The 18,870-nt window shown below is 43.6% G+C and overlaps 1 protein-coding gene and 2 long non-coding RNA genes across 3 annotated transcripts in view; 2 read left to right on the top strand and 1 right to left on the bottom strand.

The window, feature by feature from the left end:
* The first annotated feature begins 593 nt into the window (after nucleotides 1-593).
* On the top strand, nucleotides 594-8,226 carry LOC310711496. The gene is made up of 3 exons (XR_014528502.1): nucleotides 594-752; nucleotides 7,303-8,103; nucleotides 8,134-8,226. It is a non-coding gene; the product is annotated as an uncharacterized lncRNA (long non-coding RNA).
* LOC310711480 lies at nucleotides 7,279-16,582 on the bottom strand. The gene is made up of 3 exons (XR_014528485.1): nucleotides 16,478-16,582; nucleotides 13,890-13,977; nucleotides 7,279-7,670 (listed from the first exon to the last, which is right to left on the bottom strand). It is a non-coding gene; the product is annotated as an uncharacterized lncRNA (long non-coding RNA).
* LOC310711337 (arylacetamide deacetylase-like 4) overlaps nucleotides 16,478-18,870 on the top strand; it is a 6,973-nt gene continuing 4,580 nt past the window's right edge. The window contains exon 1 of the mRNA XM_083513176.1: nucleotides 16,478-16,721. Coding sequence (XP_083369302.1) covers nucleotides 16,545-16,721 — 177 coding nt within the window. The 5' untranslated portion in view covers nucleotides 16,478-16,544. The remainder of the gene's footprint in view (nucleotides 16,722-18,870) is intronic.

Here is an 18,870-nt window from a genome sequence, read left to right on the forward strand (position 1 = left end):
GAAAAGGTAATTAAGAGAAGGACATGATAGCAGTTTATAAGATTGCTCATAGCCTGGAGGCAGTGGGCAGAGAAAAGTGTTTCTCCTTCTCTCCTAACACTAGAACCCATGGACACCCAATGAAACTTGAGTGTTGAGAGATTCAGGTTGGATAAAAGAGAGTCCTTCTTTACACAGTGCAGAGTTAAACTACACAACTTGCTCCCTCGGGAGGCAGTGATGGTCACCAACTCGGAAGGCTTGAAAATGAGGCAAGTACAGACCTTGGTGGTTCCACGTGATAAGGCGTTCAGCCTAAGATACTGGAGTAGAACACTACTGATGTCTACTAGTCATGATGGCTATGATCGGCCTACACAGTTGGAGGCAGAAATACTTCTTAATACCAGTTGCTGTGAACCAAAGAAGGGGAGAGTGCTGCTGTGCTCAGGTCCTCCTCATGGGCTTCTCATTGGGGCATCTGAGGGACCACTGTGAGAACAGGACTAGGTGGGCCACAGAATGCAAGGAGTGAGCTGAAGTCCAAGATAGGAAAAGAGGTGGCGAGGGAACACCTAGTTACTTTAAAGGAATTCAGATTTCCAGGGCCTGTTGAGTTGCACCCAAGGGCACTAAAGCAGCTTGTGGATATAATCTCAGAGCCTCTGTCTATGATCTTTGAGAATTCTTGGAGAACAGCTGAGGTCCCTGTAGACTGGAGGTGGGAAAATATTTTCCCCATCTTCAAAAGGGGGAAAAAGAAGAAGACCCAGGTAAGTATCAACCAGACATTGATACCAGGAAAGATCCTAGAACATATTATTAAACAGAAAATGACGCTGTGATTAATGGCTTTCTCAAAAACAAGTCATGCCGGACAAATCTCATTTTTTTTGGATAGAGTTACAAGCTTGGTGGATCAGAGGAATGTGGACATAGTGTATTTTGATTTCAGTAAGGCTTTTGACAAGGATATTCTGGTGGAGAAGCTGGGGAAATGTGGGCTAGATGAGGTAACTGTTAGGTGGTTTTGTAGCTGGCTGGCTGACCGAACCCAATGAGTGTTCACTAATGGTTCCTCGTCATCCTGGGGAAAAGTGACAAGTGAAGTGCTGTTCAACACCTTTAAAAACGTTTTGCATGAAGGAATGGAGGGGATTCTTATCCAATTTGCAGACGACACCAAACTGGGAGGGGAGCTAATGCCAGAGAAGACAGAATCGGGATTCAAGATGACTGTAACAGATCGCCGAACTGGGCCAAAACTAACAAAATGAATTTCAGTAAGGACTAATGCAAGCTTCTGCACTTAGGCAGGAAGAACCAGCTGCACAAATATAAGAGGTGAGACTCCTGGCTTGCCAGTAGTACTACATTGCAGGGGGTTGGACTAGATGACCCTTGGTATCCCTTCCAACTCTACAATTCTACGATTATGTTCTTAAGCATAAATGAAGATATTCACAAGGGCAATCGGGAGCTTTCCAAGCCTGGATAAGGAACACAAAGAGACCACTATTTTGGGATTTACTGCTCAGCAGGATGAAAATGCTTTTATTCTCCCAACAGTGATTAGCCCAAGCAACTGGGCTTTTAAATTCCCAAAGGAGAGGAGTTCTTTAAGCTAATCTCCTCCTCATGTCAAGGCTTTAGTTCAACAGGGTTACGACACCAAAATTTCTTTTGCAATCTCGGCGCGATATCTGGGTGAAGCAATGTTGCAATCGCCTCTCCTGTCTTGTTTGTTTGGCTGCTTCAGACAGGTTCTTAACAAGGGCTCTCCAGCCTCCACACTGCCATTCCCAGCCCTAGAAAGTCAATCTGTAATGCTTTCCAGCAGAGCACTCCACCAGTCTCTGTTAGGTCTATCTGTTGAACAAGAGCAGGCATAGGCAAACTCAGTCCTCCAGATGTTTTGGGACCGCAACTCCCATCATCCCTAGCTAACAGGACCAGTGGTCAGGGATGATGGGAGTTGTAGTCCCAAAACATCTCGAGGGCCGAGTTTGCCTATGCCTGAACAAGAGGCTGTATCTTTTGTCACGCGCACCCCCCCCTGAAACCTCTATGTTGTTTACAAAAGAGAATATAAAATAAGGAATTAACTACAAAATTGACAGACTTGCAGACTGTTGCTTCACTCTGTCTTTTCTCTATCATTTCTCAACCTGCACTAGACATTTGGGACAATTGCATTGCTCGTGTGCGCAAGACATTGATTCCATAAAACATATTTTGTTGCACTGTGCAAAATATGAGCAAGCGAGGGTTGAACTGATACTACCCTTGCTGGTGCCTTTCCCGGGAAAATCAGAGGTTCACTATGTCAGGTTCCTATCGGAAGACCAGACAAATGCTAGAACTTTAGCAGTGGCAAAGTTTTTATTGGTGGTTGCAAGAACCAATGATCCCTATATTCTGAACAAAATTTTTGTTTAACCTGGAGGTAGGCTGTATGAATTGTGTATTGCTTTGTAACGATTTGTTGGGTCTCTGGACCGCAATAAAGATTGTTGTTGTTGTATTAAACACACACAGTGATGGGGGACCTCAGACCTGCAGGCCTAATTCAGCCTGCCAGGCTTCTCCATGTGGCCCACGAGGCTGTTTTGGTCAAGCTGTGCACACCTTTGTATGCTGTATATCTTCTGCACCCTGTCTTCTAGCTATCAGCTCATAACCACAATATTGTAGATGCTGATATTGTGGTTATGATTTGATAGATATGATTTCCGTTGCTCATAGGTCAAACCCTTCTCGCGAGTTCATCATACTATAATATTTCTTTAACTTGTCTGAAGAAGGCTTCCATTAAACACTCACCATTAGATTTTCTTAATTTTGCTGTTAATTTTGCCAGTTCTACACACACACACACACACACACACACACAACATTCTTTATTATGGTCCAGAGACTGGCAAAAGTGATTTCAAAAGCAAAGTACAGCAGAAATACAGAAAAAAACATTACTAGGCAGTCACTGTGTTTTATCCAATATTTCTAATTCTTACTGCCTCCGAGAGAAATTTTGCCATGGCCAGGATTATATCATTTTTCTTATCTTCATGGAAATATTTGAGATACATAGTCCATTAACCCACTGATCCATTCCTCTTTGGTTGGAACTTCTTCTTCCTTCCATTTCTGCGCATACAGAATCCTAGCAGGGCTTCCTTCTCTTTACCCTTTAGAGCAGGCTTCCTCAAACTCGGCCCTCCAGATGTTGTGAGACTACAATTCACATCATCCCTGACCACTGGTCCTGCTAGCTAGGGATCATGGGAGTTAGAGGCCAAAAACATCTGGAGGGCCGAGTTTGAGGAAGACTGCTTTACAGTTTGTCTCTGTTTTATATCAGGCGTAGACAGCCTCAGGCATGGCAGCTGTCTGGCTCCCAAGTTCTTCCCAGGCCACACCCTTCACTGGTCCTGCTTTGGATCCCAGGTTCCCCAGGATATTCTTGTGGAGAAGCTAGTAAAATGTGGGCTGGATGAGGTAACTGTTAGGTGGATTTGTAGCTGACTGACTGACTGAACTCAATGAGTGCTCACTCGTGGTTCCTTGTCATCCTGGGAAAAAGTGACAAGTAGAGTGCTGCAGACAGTGGCGGAGCTTTAATCTCGGGGTGGGGTGGGGATGGAGAGCAGGTGGTGGCATGGCTGGCGCACGTCCCGGGGGCATGGCATGCTGCCTGCAGGGGCGTGGTGTGCATCCCGGGGCGTGCCGCGCATCCTGGGGGCATGGCGTGCCGCCTGCGGGAGTGTGGCGCCCAGCGGGTGTGTGTGTTTGTGTGTGTAGTCATGATGGCACCCCACCAGGATAGTGCCACCGGGGGCAATGCATCCCCCCCTGCACCCCTGTTCCTCCGCCAATGGCTGCAGGGTTCTGCCCTGGTCCCAGTGTTATTCAACATCTTTATAAATGTCTTGGATGAAGGAATTGAGGAGATGCTCATCCAATGTTTCATCCATGACTGTAGTGTGCCCTTGGAACTCTGATAACACCCCATGCTTGCCTGCGTGGAGGGTATGTGTCAAACCAGCATGGTGTAGTGGTTAAGAGCAGTGGACTTGTAATCTGGTGAACCAGGTTTGCTTCCCCGCTCCTCCACATGCAGCTGCTGGGTGACCTTGGGCTAGTCACACTTCTCTGAAGTCTCTCAGCCTCACTCACCTCACAGAGTGTTTGTTGTGGGGGAGGAAGGGAAAGGAGAATGTTAGCCACTTTGAGACTCCTTCGGGTAGTGATAAAGTGGGATATCAAATCCAAACTCTTCTTCCTGTACAAAGGTAAAATTTACATTTGCTGCTCCACTCACTTTTGCCTCTGGCCCTGCCTTCCTCTGGCATGTGGACCTTGTTAGGTAACCCAGATGGGAATCCGGCCCTTGGGCTGAAGAAAGATTCACCTCCCTTGCTTTATATTGTGGCTGTTGAGATGGGGGAAAGGTTGCTACATGGCATCCATTTGGATCAGAGGTTCCCAAACTCATTTGGCCAAAAAAATAGCACCCCCCATGCCAGATTTACATATAAGCTAAACAAACTATAGCTTAGGGCCCCACTCACTTGGGCCCCCCAAAAAAAAATTAAAGGAAAAAAACCTGGATGTACATTTCCAAAATATGAGATAAAAAAACAAATAAAATAAAACCTACATACAGGAACAGTGTTTTGTGTCGTGTAGGCTCCTAGTTGTTATGTGCAAATGGCTTTCGATACCTATTAGGTCCATAAATTACCATATAGCATATATTCAACACAAAAAACAGTGACAATTTGTTGTTGACAAAGGACAGTTGGACCTATAAAGGGCCCCATTACCTTCAGTAGCTTAGGGCCTCATCAAACCTAAATCTGGCCCTGCGCCCCCCTCGAAATCTTCCTTCTTTAAGCGAACAGACAGAAAGTTGCCATGACAAATTTGCATTCTTTTATGTTGCTGTATTCCTACCTATGTCCTACCACATAGTGATGAAATATGATGTTGTAAATAAGACATGTTGAAGCTTGAAACAATAAAATTATTTATTAAAATCAACCGTAGTAACATTCACACCGCACACAGAAAATTAAGGCAACAAAGGATAATATGCAAATAAAAATTATGAATAACATTAAAGATAATCCCAGTGAGAAGGATGAACCGGTGGCGCTGCTGCCAATTTATTAATGTTCGACTCTATTTTGGCAGTAGCATTCTAAAATCACCACGATTGGCTATTTTTAGCAGGTTTCTCTTTTTTAAAGTTAACTTGCATTTTGTGTGTTTATTTGGAAAATAATCACCATGATTTTATGTTGTTGGTAAGCGTCATTATACAACAGATGAAACATGTATGAAAGGTTTCTCAAAATTCTCTTCTCTTCTCTTGTTTCTTTACACTTCCACGGCCCTCTTATTTTTATTCCATGTCCCCCAATTGCACCTGGGGCTACTGCTGCCCCATTGGATCATTCCAGTAACCCCCCTGGTATCACCCACTTTGAGAAACACTGATCTGGATCCTCCAGCATCAGATGCGCAGCTGCAGTTGGCATGATGTGGTTGCCGTTGTTGTTTAGTCGTTTCCGACTCTTTGTGACCCCATGGACCAGAGCACGCCAGGCACTCTTGTCTTCCACTGCCTCCCACAGTTTGGTCAAACTCATGCTGGTAGCTTTGAGAACACTATGCAACCATCTCGTCCTCTGTCGTCCCCTTCTCCTTGTGCCCTCCATCTTTCCCAGCATCAGGGACTTTCCCAGGGAGTCTTCTCTTCTCATGAGCTGGCCAAAGTATTGGAGCCTCAGCTTCAGGATTGGCATGATGTGGAGACCTATGTAAATGGTGGAGGTGGGTGGGAATCGACCATAAATGAAACAACAACCAAGTCACTTCAGATTGGCCTTGAATGCCAAGAAACAGCAACATGACTTTCAGAGTTGCCACCACCCGGTCTTGGCATCGTGCAAAGCAAACACAGAAACCCATGTTTGAAGTGCTACACATTTGCAAGACTGAATCTTGCCCTTTTTAATAAAACAAAACAAAACAAAACACAAAACAAAACACAAAACAAAACAAAACAAAACAAAACGCACCGAGGACAATTAAAACACTGCAGTGAGTGGGAGTGACCCTGTATGTTTTGTTCTGGCAAATGCTGGGAAGTGATTAGAAGTTTAGCAATATCTGTTGCTTCTGTTGCAATCTGCCATGCTTAGAAGCCATCTAGTGGTGACTGGAGCCTCATACAGAAAGAGTTGCAGAAACTATGGAGGGGAAAAATTTAGATATAGGCATTTTAGGGACAGGTTAGAAGATAGGAACTCTGTCTCAGTGGCTATGAATGCCTTTGGCAGCAACAACAGCCTGTCTGTTCGTGGACTGGAATAGCTTGACCAGACTAGTCCAGACCCTCAAAGTGTCCCTGCTTTCCAGGGACAGTCCTGGCTTTACAGAATCTGCCCCAGTTTCTGATCCCAGAGTGTCCCCCTTTCCTTAGGATGTCCCTATTTTCATTGGAGAAATGTTGGAGGGTATGGAGTTATGCAAATCCCGAGCCAAGGAGATAAGCAATTATACATCCTTGAGAAGACATCTGAAGGCAGCCCCGTATAGGGAAGTTTGTTAATGTGTAATGTTTTGTTCCATTTTTATACATGTTCAAAGCTGTCCAGAGTGTCTGGGGCAACCCAGCCAGTTGGGTATTGTATTATTATTATTATTATTATTATTATTATTATTATTATTATTATTATCATCATCCCTATTTTCATCAGAGAAATGTGGGAGGGTATGTTAGTCTAGGCCAGGGGTAGGCAACCTACGGCCCAGGGGCCAGATGCGGCCCAATCGCCTTCTCAATCCAGCCCACGAACGGTTCGGGAATCAGCATGTTTTTACATGAGTAGAATGTGCGATTTTATTTTAAATGCATCTCTGGGTTATTCGTGGGGCATAGAAATTCATTCTTTTCTTTTTTCAAAATATAGTCTGGCCTCCCACAAGGTCTGAGGGACAGTGGACTGGCCCCCTGCTGAAAAAGTTTGCTGACCCCTGGTCTAGGCATTGGTAACTCTCAACCAGGTGTGCCAACTTGAAGAAAACATTCAGAGGGCCCAGCTAAGCCCTGCCCCACGATCACAATACGTGGCACACACACACCATTTGAACGGCAATGCCCATCAACTTGTGGGGGTGGTGTTGTGTCAAAGGGACCTTGACCCCTAGGAGTTGACTCCTATTGATGGAAAAATTACAATATCAAGGTTTGGAAAAGCTGGCAACCAAAGAGACAAAAACAAGGCAGCCTTAAGCTATGATCCTTTATTTCAGTTGCAACTGGGTTCCCCCAAGGCAAAGCAAAAGGAAGAACCCCATCTACAGGTGAGTAACACTTTCATTTACTATGGTAAGGTAGGTACACTACATTTTTGGGTTGTGGGTGTGAGAGATTGGGTTATATGTGGGTACATAGGTGAGGAGTCCAAAAATGATTACACGGGTGCAGAAACAAAAAGACACAGGTGCAAACTAATTTACATTTGACAGGCAAGGTAGGTGCAAAAGAGTCCTGGGGGGTTTAAAAGGTAGGTTGATAGTCGGATTCCGGGGAAACAATGGAGTCCGGTTTTTAGAAACTGGGTGTGATATGGGAGTTAATTCTTCTTGTTTGCTGCAGGCTCAGTGTTGATGCAAAGTTCCTGGAATTACAGAGGAAGAAGGTTATGATCAGAAGATTTCTCCTCTGGGAAATCTGTGGTCAAGTCCCTTTTGATACATTGCTTTTTGTTACGACCAAAATACAGTTACAACCAAAAACTACATGGAATATATATTTATACATCGTTTCAATGGTTTGCTTGATAACAATTGACGTTTCTCTACAATTTCTTTATTGAGTTCATATGAGATGTATGGAGATTGTACCCTTCTAAAGACATGTAACTAAACACTTATAGTAAAATAAAAGGTTTGCAGAGGCAAATAACTTTATGTAAAACAAACAGCAAAAGAAAGTAAATAAAGACAAACTTTTGCAATAAAGTCAGGTGTGGTTTTTTTTTACACTTATTGACACTTCTGGTTTTAGGAACACATTTATCAACATGGGTTCCTTATGGGTAATATATGAAGGTGTGTGATTTCTTGGGGAAACATGTGAAGGTGTGCGATTTCTACATCACTATGCTCCCGAGAAATGGATTACCACAATGCATTCCGTGTGGGGCTTCCACTGTGCTGGGTCTGGAAATTGCAGTTAGCACAGAATGCCTTGGCAGAATTGCTGGCAGAAGTGAGACCCCCATCAGGGGCATAGGAAGGGGGGTTCGGGGGATGCAGCCCACCCTGGGTGTCATTCTTGAGGGGTGTGTGTGACAAAATGGCACACCGCGGGGGTTGGCACTTACCGCTGGTCCTGGCCTGCAGCACACCCGAAAAGGCAGCATGGGGCTTGCATCCTCCAGGCGGACTCTGACGGCAGCTCACCACGTGCACTGATCGCCACAGCGCCCCCATGGGCGGATCGCCCCTCCCCCGCTGCTGATCTCCCCCTGGTCCCCATCAGCATATTACAACACATCAAAGATCTGCATGAGCTGCCAACTTCTTATCAGGGGAAATTCAATAAACCTCAACACTGATAACCCTCTACAATTTTGGAGAAGCTTTCTTGGACGATCGCCACACCCCAATAGGTTCCCACTCAACCACTTTCATCTCTGGAATCGGCACTTTCACAATTGCCCACAATGTTTGCTCTGCATCTGATACAAAGTCACTTTTAATTGCTGCATCACCTCTACACCCATACTTCCTGTCTATTGATATTGATAGCTTTCTGATGCCTGCTATGTCTTTCTTCTCTGTAGACAGTCCTGTGATTTTGTTATGCAGAGCTGTTGATTTTATCCATATGTTGACAATTGCGTGATGCCTGCTTGTTTTTAAAGTTTAGATTTGTTGGTATTTTCTGAATATTCTGTATTATTTCATGTAAGCAACTTAGATTTTTTTTCCTTTTTAATTAAGCAGCATATAAATCTTAGATAACATGAGAAAGAGCCTAGGGGGTAGAGCAGAGGCCATAAAACACATACACACTATCAAACCACACACTGAAGCTATGCTCAGCAACTGTATGGCTCATACATAGCTGTAAAGGGGATTGGGGTTGCTTGTGCATAGATGTAGCTGCTGCTCTAGGCAACGTTCCCTGGCTAAACCTTTCCCTGGCTGGACAGCCCTTTCTCCGTGGCTGTCTCAGTCACTGGCAGAATCCGTCAGTGGGCGTTTCCTGAACTTCCTCCAACATAAAAAACTCCTTGACACCAAGTCTCCGCCTAGACTCCCTGCGCGGAAGTCTCCTGCGCAGAGTGGGCGTGGCCAGCGGAGGTCCTGGACTCTCCCCGCTGGTCTCTGTGGAAGAGTCCTGGAGCCCTCTCTCCGAAGTCCCTCCCTGCTCCCCTTTCTCCCAGGTGTCACGCTGATTTCCTTCCCCAAAGGAAGTGTTCTCTCTCCCTCTGCTGGTCCCTTCTCCCGCATCATTGGGGAGCCTTACCTCCACTCTTGGCTCCGATGGCAGTTCCCTGACAATAGGCTACGTGCACTGAGTGAAAATCATATTATTGCCTGCTATAAACATTCTAGCTTTACTTAATAGAATACTGGAAACCAGGCAAAATTTTTGGACTTTGCATCATCATCATTATCATCATTATTAAAATTTATATATCACCCTTCATCTGAAGATCCCAGGATGTTCCAGGAGGTGGTCCAGGGAGGGACTCCTCAGAAGGAGCTCCACACAGGGACATTTATTGGCTTTTCCCAGTTACAGTTGTACCTTGTTTCTCTAACGTAATCCAATCAACGTCTGAAAACATTCGAAACCAAGGTGCGGCTTCCGATTGGTTGCAGGAGCTTTCTGCACTTAATCAGAAGCCACGGAAGCTGCATCAGATGTTTGGGTTCAAAGAACATTCGAAAACCGGAACACTTACTTCCGGGTTTTTGGTGTTTGGAACCCAAAACGTATGAGTACCAAGGCGTTCAAGAATCAAGGTACGACTGGAATAGCTTATATCCATTATAGTGAGCCTATGGAAAGCTTTTAACACAAAACTATCAGCTGAACGCAGGTGGCACTGTGGGTTAAACCACAGAGCCTAGGACTTTCCGATCAGAAGGTCAGCGGTTTGAATCCCTGTGATGGGGTGAGCTCCCATTGCTCGGTCCCTGCTCCTGCCAAGTGCAAGTAGATAAATAGGTACCGCTTCGGCGGGAAGGTAAACGGCGTTTCCGTGCGCTGCTCTGGTTCGCCAGAAGCGACTTAGTCATGCTGGCCACATGACCCGGAAGCTGTACACTGGCTCCCTTGGCCAATCAAGTGAGATGAGTGCCGCAACCCCAGAGTTGGCCACAACTGGACCTAATGGTCAGGGTTCCCTTTACCCTTTACCTTTACCAATCAGCTGAATGATAACTATACTGCATTAAGTCCCATGAACAATACCAGACCTTATATGGAACAATTTTGCAGAAGCATTCGTTCAATTCCTTCAAGCACCCAATCACTCTCATAGCTGCCTAGCAATCTGTCCTGTTGCAACACTGCATACTACCTACCAAGTAACCAAATAAAATTTGACCTGTTCTGCCCACACACACTTGCTTAATTACACACCACACAGGCCTGTATAATTTGACTGCAATACAGGGATTTCTGGAATAGAGGACACAATATAGGGAAACGGCGCACAGAAGAATGCATGAGAGCCTTAGCCATCTTGTATACAGTACCAGTTATGACACCTCACCTTTTACCCAGATGGGCTGCTCCCTTTCTCCCTTCCTCCTTACCTGCTCTACTTGACTGCTTCTGCAATGCAGGCAGAAAAAGGCAGGGCTTAATTTCATAACCTCTTGACATCAAAACCAGAATAGCCGGCCATGTCCCTGAGAAACATTTGTATACTGTGGACAAACCTCTGCAAAACTGAGCTTAATTCCTACATTTCCCCCCATAAAACATTGCCACAAAGTCCTTGAACTAATCTAAAAAGATCACTGATAATCTTTGGTGAAAAGGCAACTCTGAACCTTCATTTGAACGCTTTAATTCTGAATGTCGTCTGGCAGCCAGATCACAAATGTCAGCTGGCTTTTCCAGTGTTATTTATTTATTTATTTATTTCAACTCCTAGAGTGTGCCAAATGATTAGCATTCCCCCCCCCAACAAAGTCAACCTAGGAGTTCTAGAGAATACAACTAGCTAAGCCAATCAAAGCAACAGTACTAGAACCAATACTTTGAAATCGTAGGTGAGTGTCTGCAAAAAAAATGTCAGGATGAGAAATTCTAATGAGCATGAAAAACACCACAGCCCAGGTGACTGGTGGCGCAACTGTGGTTTTCCAGATTTTGCTGGACCACAACTCCCATCATCCTTGGCTATTGGGCCCTGCTGGCTGGTGTTTATGGGAGCTGGAGTCCACGAACAGCTGGAGAACCATGAGTTTCTCCACCTCGGTGCTGTGTGATAGCAGCTGTATACTATACATTGGTGCAGCTAGGAGGGTTGTATAACATCTGGGCCTGAAAAGGGCATTTCTGACCTTGCAAGCAATAGATATCACATCAGTGGACCATTGCAACTGCAACTAAGACGCAGGGTCTATTAGGGTGAATTTGGGATACTTTCAAATCATCCTTCCGCAGTTTGGTGTCCTCAAGAGGTTTTGAACAACAGCCCCCATCAGCTCCAACTGTCTCCCTGGAGACAAAACATCTGTAGAGCACCAGGATCTGTGAGACAGAATCATAGGCTGATTTAAATGCTGCCTGCGCCCTGAAGGCTCAAAACATAACAAAGTGGCATTGAATAATGATTTGGTTTTTAAAGACTATGCCTTTAGCACTAAGAAAAGAGAAGAAAGTTGTATATGTAAAATTGATCTGAGCCATTGGTTAGAGCATGGTGCTGATATTGCCAAGGTTGTGGGTTCGATCCACATATGAAGAGTAGAAGAGTTTGGATTTGATATCCCGCTTTATCACTACCCGAAGGTGTCTCAAAGCGGCTAACATTCTCCTTTCCCTTCCTCCTCCACAACAAACACTCTGTGAGGTGAGTGAGGCTGAGAGACTTCAGAGAAGTGTGACTAGCCCAAGGTCACCCAGCAGCTGCATGTGGAGGAGCGGAGACGCGAACCCGGTTCACCGGATTACAAGTCCACTGCTCTTAACCACTACACCACACTGGCTCTCTATCTAATATGGGACAGCTGCATATTTCTGTCTTGCAGGGGGTTGGACTAGATAATCCTCAGGGTCCCTTCCAACTCTTCAGTTCTATGATTCTATGACCTGTGTGCAAATTTGCACTGAACAGCCTCCTTCTAATGTTATCAGCACCACATTTTTAAGCACTGTATTTTTCTTTCTCAACCAGCCTCTGAGACAAACACCAGTCATTATGGCATCACCTGATTTCTTGGTGCTTGAATAACCAACCTTTCTTTTCCTACCCTCCCCCCCCCCCAATTTGCAGCATTTCTTATTTCTGTGCGGAAACACTGGCATGCTTGTAGCTGATCGACAAACTGAGCCGTCCTTGTTCAAACCAAACACTGAGCCTTCTGTGTACGTTCTCCCACCTCCTTGGAACTACTGGTCTGAGGTGAGAATTATTGTCCCAGAGGGCCTTGCGTGACCCCAGTTCTAAAAATACCACAGGGAAACAACATGCAGAAGGTGCTGCAAAGGTGGCAAAGCAATTTCAACCTAAATAGGTTGGCCATTGGATTCCAGTAGCTTGCGATTCCTAATTGCTGGTCCAGGATCTTGCAAATGTCAACTTAATAGCAAATTCCCCAAGTTCCCATGATATTAGAATCTAATGGGAGTCATCCAATGAAGCTTGGAGAATGGGAAGATTCAGGACTAGGGATGTGCATGAAGTTCACATTAATTTTAAAAAAAGCACATGGCTTCCCCCAAGGAACCCTGGGAAATGTAGTTCACCCCTCAGAGAGCTACAGTTCCAAGAACCCTTAACGAACTGGTGGAAGATGGAGTCCAATAAATCTGGAGGGCCATAAGTTTGTTCCTCCTCTTCTGGAAGTTTGTTCCCTTAGCCAGGGCCTGCCCAATACATTTTACCGCTTCAAGATGGCACCCCCTTCCCATTTCAGGGGCAGGAGCCAGCTGGGCTGGCAGCTGAATCTTACTTGCACTGGTGATGGGATAGAATCCTCCACAGCACCCGAGGCAGCAAGCCAGAGTTGGGTTCCCAAGACAGGCTGAGCAGCCACAGAGCAATCATTGGGAGGCACAGGAGGGACAGCCATGTGCTGCTGCTGCTGCTTCCCCTGAATCTGCCACCTGAGGCAGTCACTTCACTCTACCAAATGGAAGGTCCGGCCCTGTTCTCTGTTCCCCCATGTCCCACCTGAAGGCTGGTGTCAGTACGTTCTCAGTACAGTCCAGATCCCTGCTCTTGGACATTTTGAATATTAAACATGGGCTTTTGGTTTGCTTTTGTTTTTTTGTAAAAGCAGAGTATTTTTTAAAAAATCAGTATATTGGTATGGTTTCATTGTACGCATTGCTTTGATTGGCGTATGCTGCCCTGTTGTTGACAGGTGGCAAATGAATTTAATGAATAAATTATATTTTTAAATTACATACCAGTTTTCATACACAGTTGCCAATAAACCTTGAGCAGCTCAATGTAACAAATGAGTATCTCATATACTATTGCATGCATCCTGATATATATCATTTTTGTTGTTGTTCTGTTTTGTTTTCTACATGGGCACCATTTCTTGTTTCTTCCTGTTTTATCTGTACGTTTGTAATCTTGTACTTTTCCTTTTTCAATAAATAATACACAAAAATATATATCCTGATGGCTCACATTGCTTCAGATTTTTATGTGGTTCCATGAGACATCTTAAACATGCCAAAATACTGCAAATCTGTAGCCGGTGTTGGATGTCCATGTTCTATAAGAATGCAAAAAGTACTATTACCCCCTCAAAGTTATAAAGTAGCTTTGACTTCATTCACCATCTGTAATTGTTGTTTACCTTCATTAAATAAATTAAATGGATGGAATCATTTATTATGATTGCGACCTGTATAGCATAATTACCCTTCAAAATGCAAGCTAGGGAAATTATGCCTCTGACACATCTGCAGTCTAACCCAGCTTCCTGTCTTGAGCAGCACAAAGCTCCAGAATGAAGCACAGTATTAAAAACAGTTTAAAGCAATTGACTGTCACAGAAATAAAGTGTGGTTCATAAAATATACATCTGAAGTATGAAGAACTAAAGTAAAGAGGTACATCTTCAATGCTACCTGAAAGATTTCTATTGAAGGTGCCAGTTGAACCTCTGCAGGGAGAAAGTTTCTCAACTTAGGGGCCACCACAGAGGATGCCCTCCACAAGCCCCCTGAGCTTTTGAGGGCAGTGGAGCTACCAAGAAAGCCACATTTGCCCACCTTAGCACCTGAAAGGGCCTGTAGGGAATTGTAGAGTTGGAAGGGACCATGAGGGTAATCTAGTTCAACCCCATGCCATGCAGGAATCTTTCACCCAACGTGGGGCTTGAACCTACCACCTTGAGATTCAGAGTTCCCCGCCCTACTAGCTGAGCAATGCCAGCACCCCAAAGGAGTCAGTCATGCAGGTCTTTGGGGCCTGAATCATGCAGGGCTGTGAACACCAACCTGAGCACCTTGAATTGGGTCCAGAAATGTACTGGCCACTCATGGAGATTGTCAGGGAACTGCCATCGGAGCCAAGAGTGGAGGTAAGGCTCCCCAACAATGCGGGAGAAGGGACCAGAAGAGGGAGAGAGAACACTTCCCTTGGGGAAGGAAATCAGCGGGACACCTGAGAGAAAGGGGAGCAGGGAAGGACTTCGGAGAGATGGCTCCAAGACTCTTCCACAGAGACCAGCGGGGAGAGTCCAGGACCTCTGCTGGCCATGCCCACTCTGCGCAGAAGACTTCCACGCAGGGAGGCTAGGCGGAGACTTGGCGTCAAGGAATTTTTATGTTGGAAGAAGTTCAGGAAACGCCCACTGATGGATTCTGCCAGTGACTGGCACAGCCACGGAGAAAGGGCTGTTCAGCCAGGGAAAGTTTTAGCCAGGGAAAGTTGCCATAGAGCATCAGCACCCTCTACGCACAAGCAACCCCCAATTCCCTTTACAGAGATGTTTGAAAATGGGAGCTATATGATATCTAAACAGAACTGCATCCAGTAATCTGACTGCTGCATTTTGTATTCCTGCACTTCTAGGGTAGCCAGTTACATGCCACCAATAGCTACTAACAGCAATGCCTCCATATATCAGTTGCTGGAAGCTGCAGGATGGAAAAGTGCTCTTGTGTTCATGTCTTGTCCATGTTTCCCATAGGCATCTAATTGAATCCTGTGAGAAGTGGATGCTGGACTGTTTTTTCTTCAATGTCTTGGTAAATGACCAAGATGAAGGAATAGAGATGATGCCCATCCAACTTGCAGATGGCACTAAACAAGGAGGGGTAGCTCCTAGAATCAGGATTCCAGAGGATTAGAAAATCGGGCCAAAACCAACAAAATGAATGCCCGGGTGCCCCACACCCCTTGCACCCCCTCGTAAAGATGGCCCTGTTCGGTGCAAAGCTCGACATTAAGGCAGGAATAATCCTGCCCTTTTCCTCTAGCAATCTGTGGTTTACTTCCTGTGCTTTTGATATTTTGAGTTTCTTCTTGTTGTAATTCGTGTGTGGATGGTAGCAACAACAGCAACAACAAGAACTCCTTTAAGACCTGTTGACAGGGGGACATAAAGAGGGAAGAATCAGAAGGATTCAAAGCCCTGTTCCACTTCCTGGCTATACTGAAGTTCAGTACCTTAAAAGAAAAAAGGCATTTATCATGACTGCAGCCATAATTACCAACAATTATGTCATGCAGAAGATTTTTTCCCCCTTGGCATACATGCAATTTAATTCCACATCCTGTTTCTGAAAGATAGGAAACACACATGTTTACAAATATGGCATGGTAAAGGTGGGGGTGTTAAGAAATACGCTAAATTAATAATAACATATCTGGAATCCGGTAGTCTTAGGTATAATTCATCTTAGCATGGACTTGCATTTCGCTATGAGGACCGTGCCTTTAAGAGAAGAGCCCATGCTTTGAAAATACAAGGGTTTAGGTTCCACCCTGGGGATCTCTGGGTAGGAATGGGACTCGGGTCTGAAGAGTAGGAAATCTTGGGCCGGGCATTGCACACTAGTCCTCTTCAATATTCAACAACTACTCCCACCATTTCTGACTAAAGACTTCATTAAGCTGAAAAGAACACCACACATTGTGCTACTGCTAAGACCCATTAAATTTCTGGTAGTGTTTGGATGGATGAAATTTCTTCCTGGAAGTATGTGTGCTAATTTATAATTACTTCATCAACCAGCCTACAGACAATTAAGTAGAGTGGATACCTTGGGTGGAGTAGAAATTCTGGCAGTGTAGACTCAATGTTTCCCTTGCACTCTTTGGAACAGTGAAATGGAGCTTCTTCTGGGCCTCCTGTTTGGGGTGGTTGGAGTTATAGGGATTCTTTTCCTGTTGCTTCTCTCCTTCGCAATTTATTATGATCTTTCCAGCAGTAAAATTCCATCTGGATTTGATTGTCCATTAAAGCTTCGGGTCATTCACTGCAATGTCATTATGGTGGTCATTGTGGTAAGTTGGGGAATTGTTGAGCCATTATGTGATGTTATTCTTACATTCTTATGTAAAATGTGATTTTAAAATTATGATGATGATGATAATCTTTATTATTATTATTTTTAAAAAATGATTTTCAGTTATATACATTTCAATAGTTTTACAGTCATTTTAATGTTTCAAAACTCAACTTCCTTCCTCCTCTTTCTGTGGTTCCTTAAATTTATTTTTTACATTTCCTGTATATTATATTCTAAATTACGTTAACGTATTCTTTTATTCATCTGCTTTAATTATTTACTCTTATGAAATTGCAGGTTATTACAATAATCCTGCCAATGCTTACAACTTATTTGTACGCAGTCAATAAACCATTTCCATTCTTTTATAAAAAGTTTGTTATCTTGATTTCTTATTTTTATGGTAAGTTTCATCATTTCTGCATAGTCCATGAGTTTTTGTAATCATTCTTCTTTCATCAGGACTTCTTCTTCTTTTCATTTTTGGGCAAATAACATTCTTGTCACTGTAGTCGCATACATGAATAAATTTGTATACTGTTTAGATAGTTCTACCCTTATAATTCCCAGAAGAAAAGCTTCTGGTTTTTTTAAAAACAAATGTTATTTTAAACATCTTTTTCAATTCATTGTATATCCCAGTGAGCTTTAACCTTACTGCAAGACCACCACATATGGTGGAAAGTACCTTCTTTCTCTTTGTATTTGCAACACTTACAGTGGTGCCCCGCAAGACGAATGCCTCGCAAGACGGAAAACCCGCTAGACGAAAGGGTTTTCCGTTTTTGAGCTGCTTCACAAGACGATTTTCCCTATGGGCTTGCTTTGCAAGACGAAAACGTCTTGCGAGTGTTCCGATTTTTCCCCGCTCCCCCCTTTTTCTAAGCCGCCAAGCCGCTAATAGCCTTTTAGCCACTAATCCACTAAGCCTTTAATAGCCGCTAAGCCTTTAATAGCCGCTAAACCGCTAATAGCGCTAATCTGCTAAACCGCTAATAGGGTTGCTTCGCAAGACGAAAAAACCGCTAGATGAAGAGACTCGCGGAACGGATTAATTTCGTCTTGCGAGGCACCACTGTATTTGATTTTGATTTATACATTTTTGCAAGTTTATTAGATACCATCTATATAACATACTCATATAGTTTTCTCTTACACCATAGCATGCTGTAAATTCTCTATCCGTATTTCACAATCGTTCCCACACTTCCATATCTATAACCAATATCTATTGCCCAATGTATCATTGAAGATTTTTCTTGCTCATCCCTTGTCTCTCAATCCAATAATATCTTATACATTTTAGACAGCACTTCATTACATTCCAATAGATCTCTCTTCAGTTGTGATATTTGTTCCCCAACCCCTCATTTCGAGTCTTTCTTAAATACTTCATTCAAATGATGATATTGTATCCATGTTGTTAACTTTCCTGATAAATCCTTAAATTATTTTAATTTAAACTCTCCTCACTCTTGTTTTAATAAATTTCTACAAATTGTCTAACCTTCTATCACATTATTTTTCTTTACTGCTATGACTTCCAATGGTGAGAGCCAAAGTGGTGTTTTTGTCTCGAATCAGTTTTTGTATTTATCCCAGGCTCTATAATTTTTTCCCTAATTATGTGATTTGTTAATCCTTTGTGTTCTTTCACCTTTTACCACAAATAGGCGTTCCAACCAAAACTATTACCAAGACCTTCTAAATCTAAGATATGTGGGTTCTCCAATGTCATCCATTCTGTCAACCAACAAAGACAAGATACTTCATAATATAATCTCATATCCAGCAAGGAGAAACCTCCTCTCACTTTTGCATCTATCAATATTTGGTATTTTATTCTCAGTTTTGCCCCTTGCTAGATATATTTAGAAATATATTTTTGCCATACATTGTCTTGCCAATCACCGGAATTGATTGAAACAAAAATAACATTCTTGGTGATAGATTCATTTTTATAGTTGACACTTTACGTAACAGTGAAAGTTTAATTCTGTCCCAAATTTGCAGTTTCTTTTAATATCTTCCCAGGTTTTTAAATAATGATCTTTATATAGTTTTATATTATTTGCTGCTAACCATACACCTAGATACTTGACATTCCTTTCAATCTGTGGACCTGACACATCTTGTAACTTATT

Source organism: Podarcis liolepis (genome assembly GCF_965112155.1).
Source record: "Podarcis liolepis genome assembly, chromosome: 7".
NCBI lineage: Eukaryota > Metazoa > Chordata > Lepidosauria > Squamata > Lacertidae > Podarcis > Podarcis liolepis.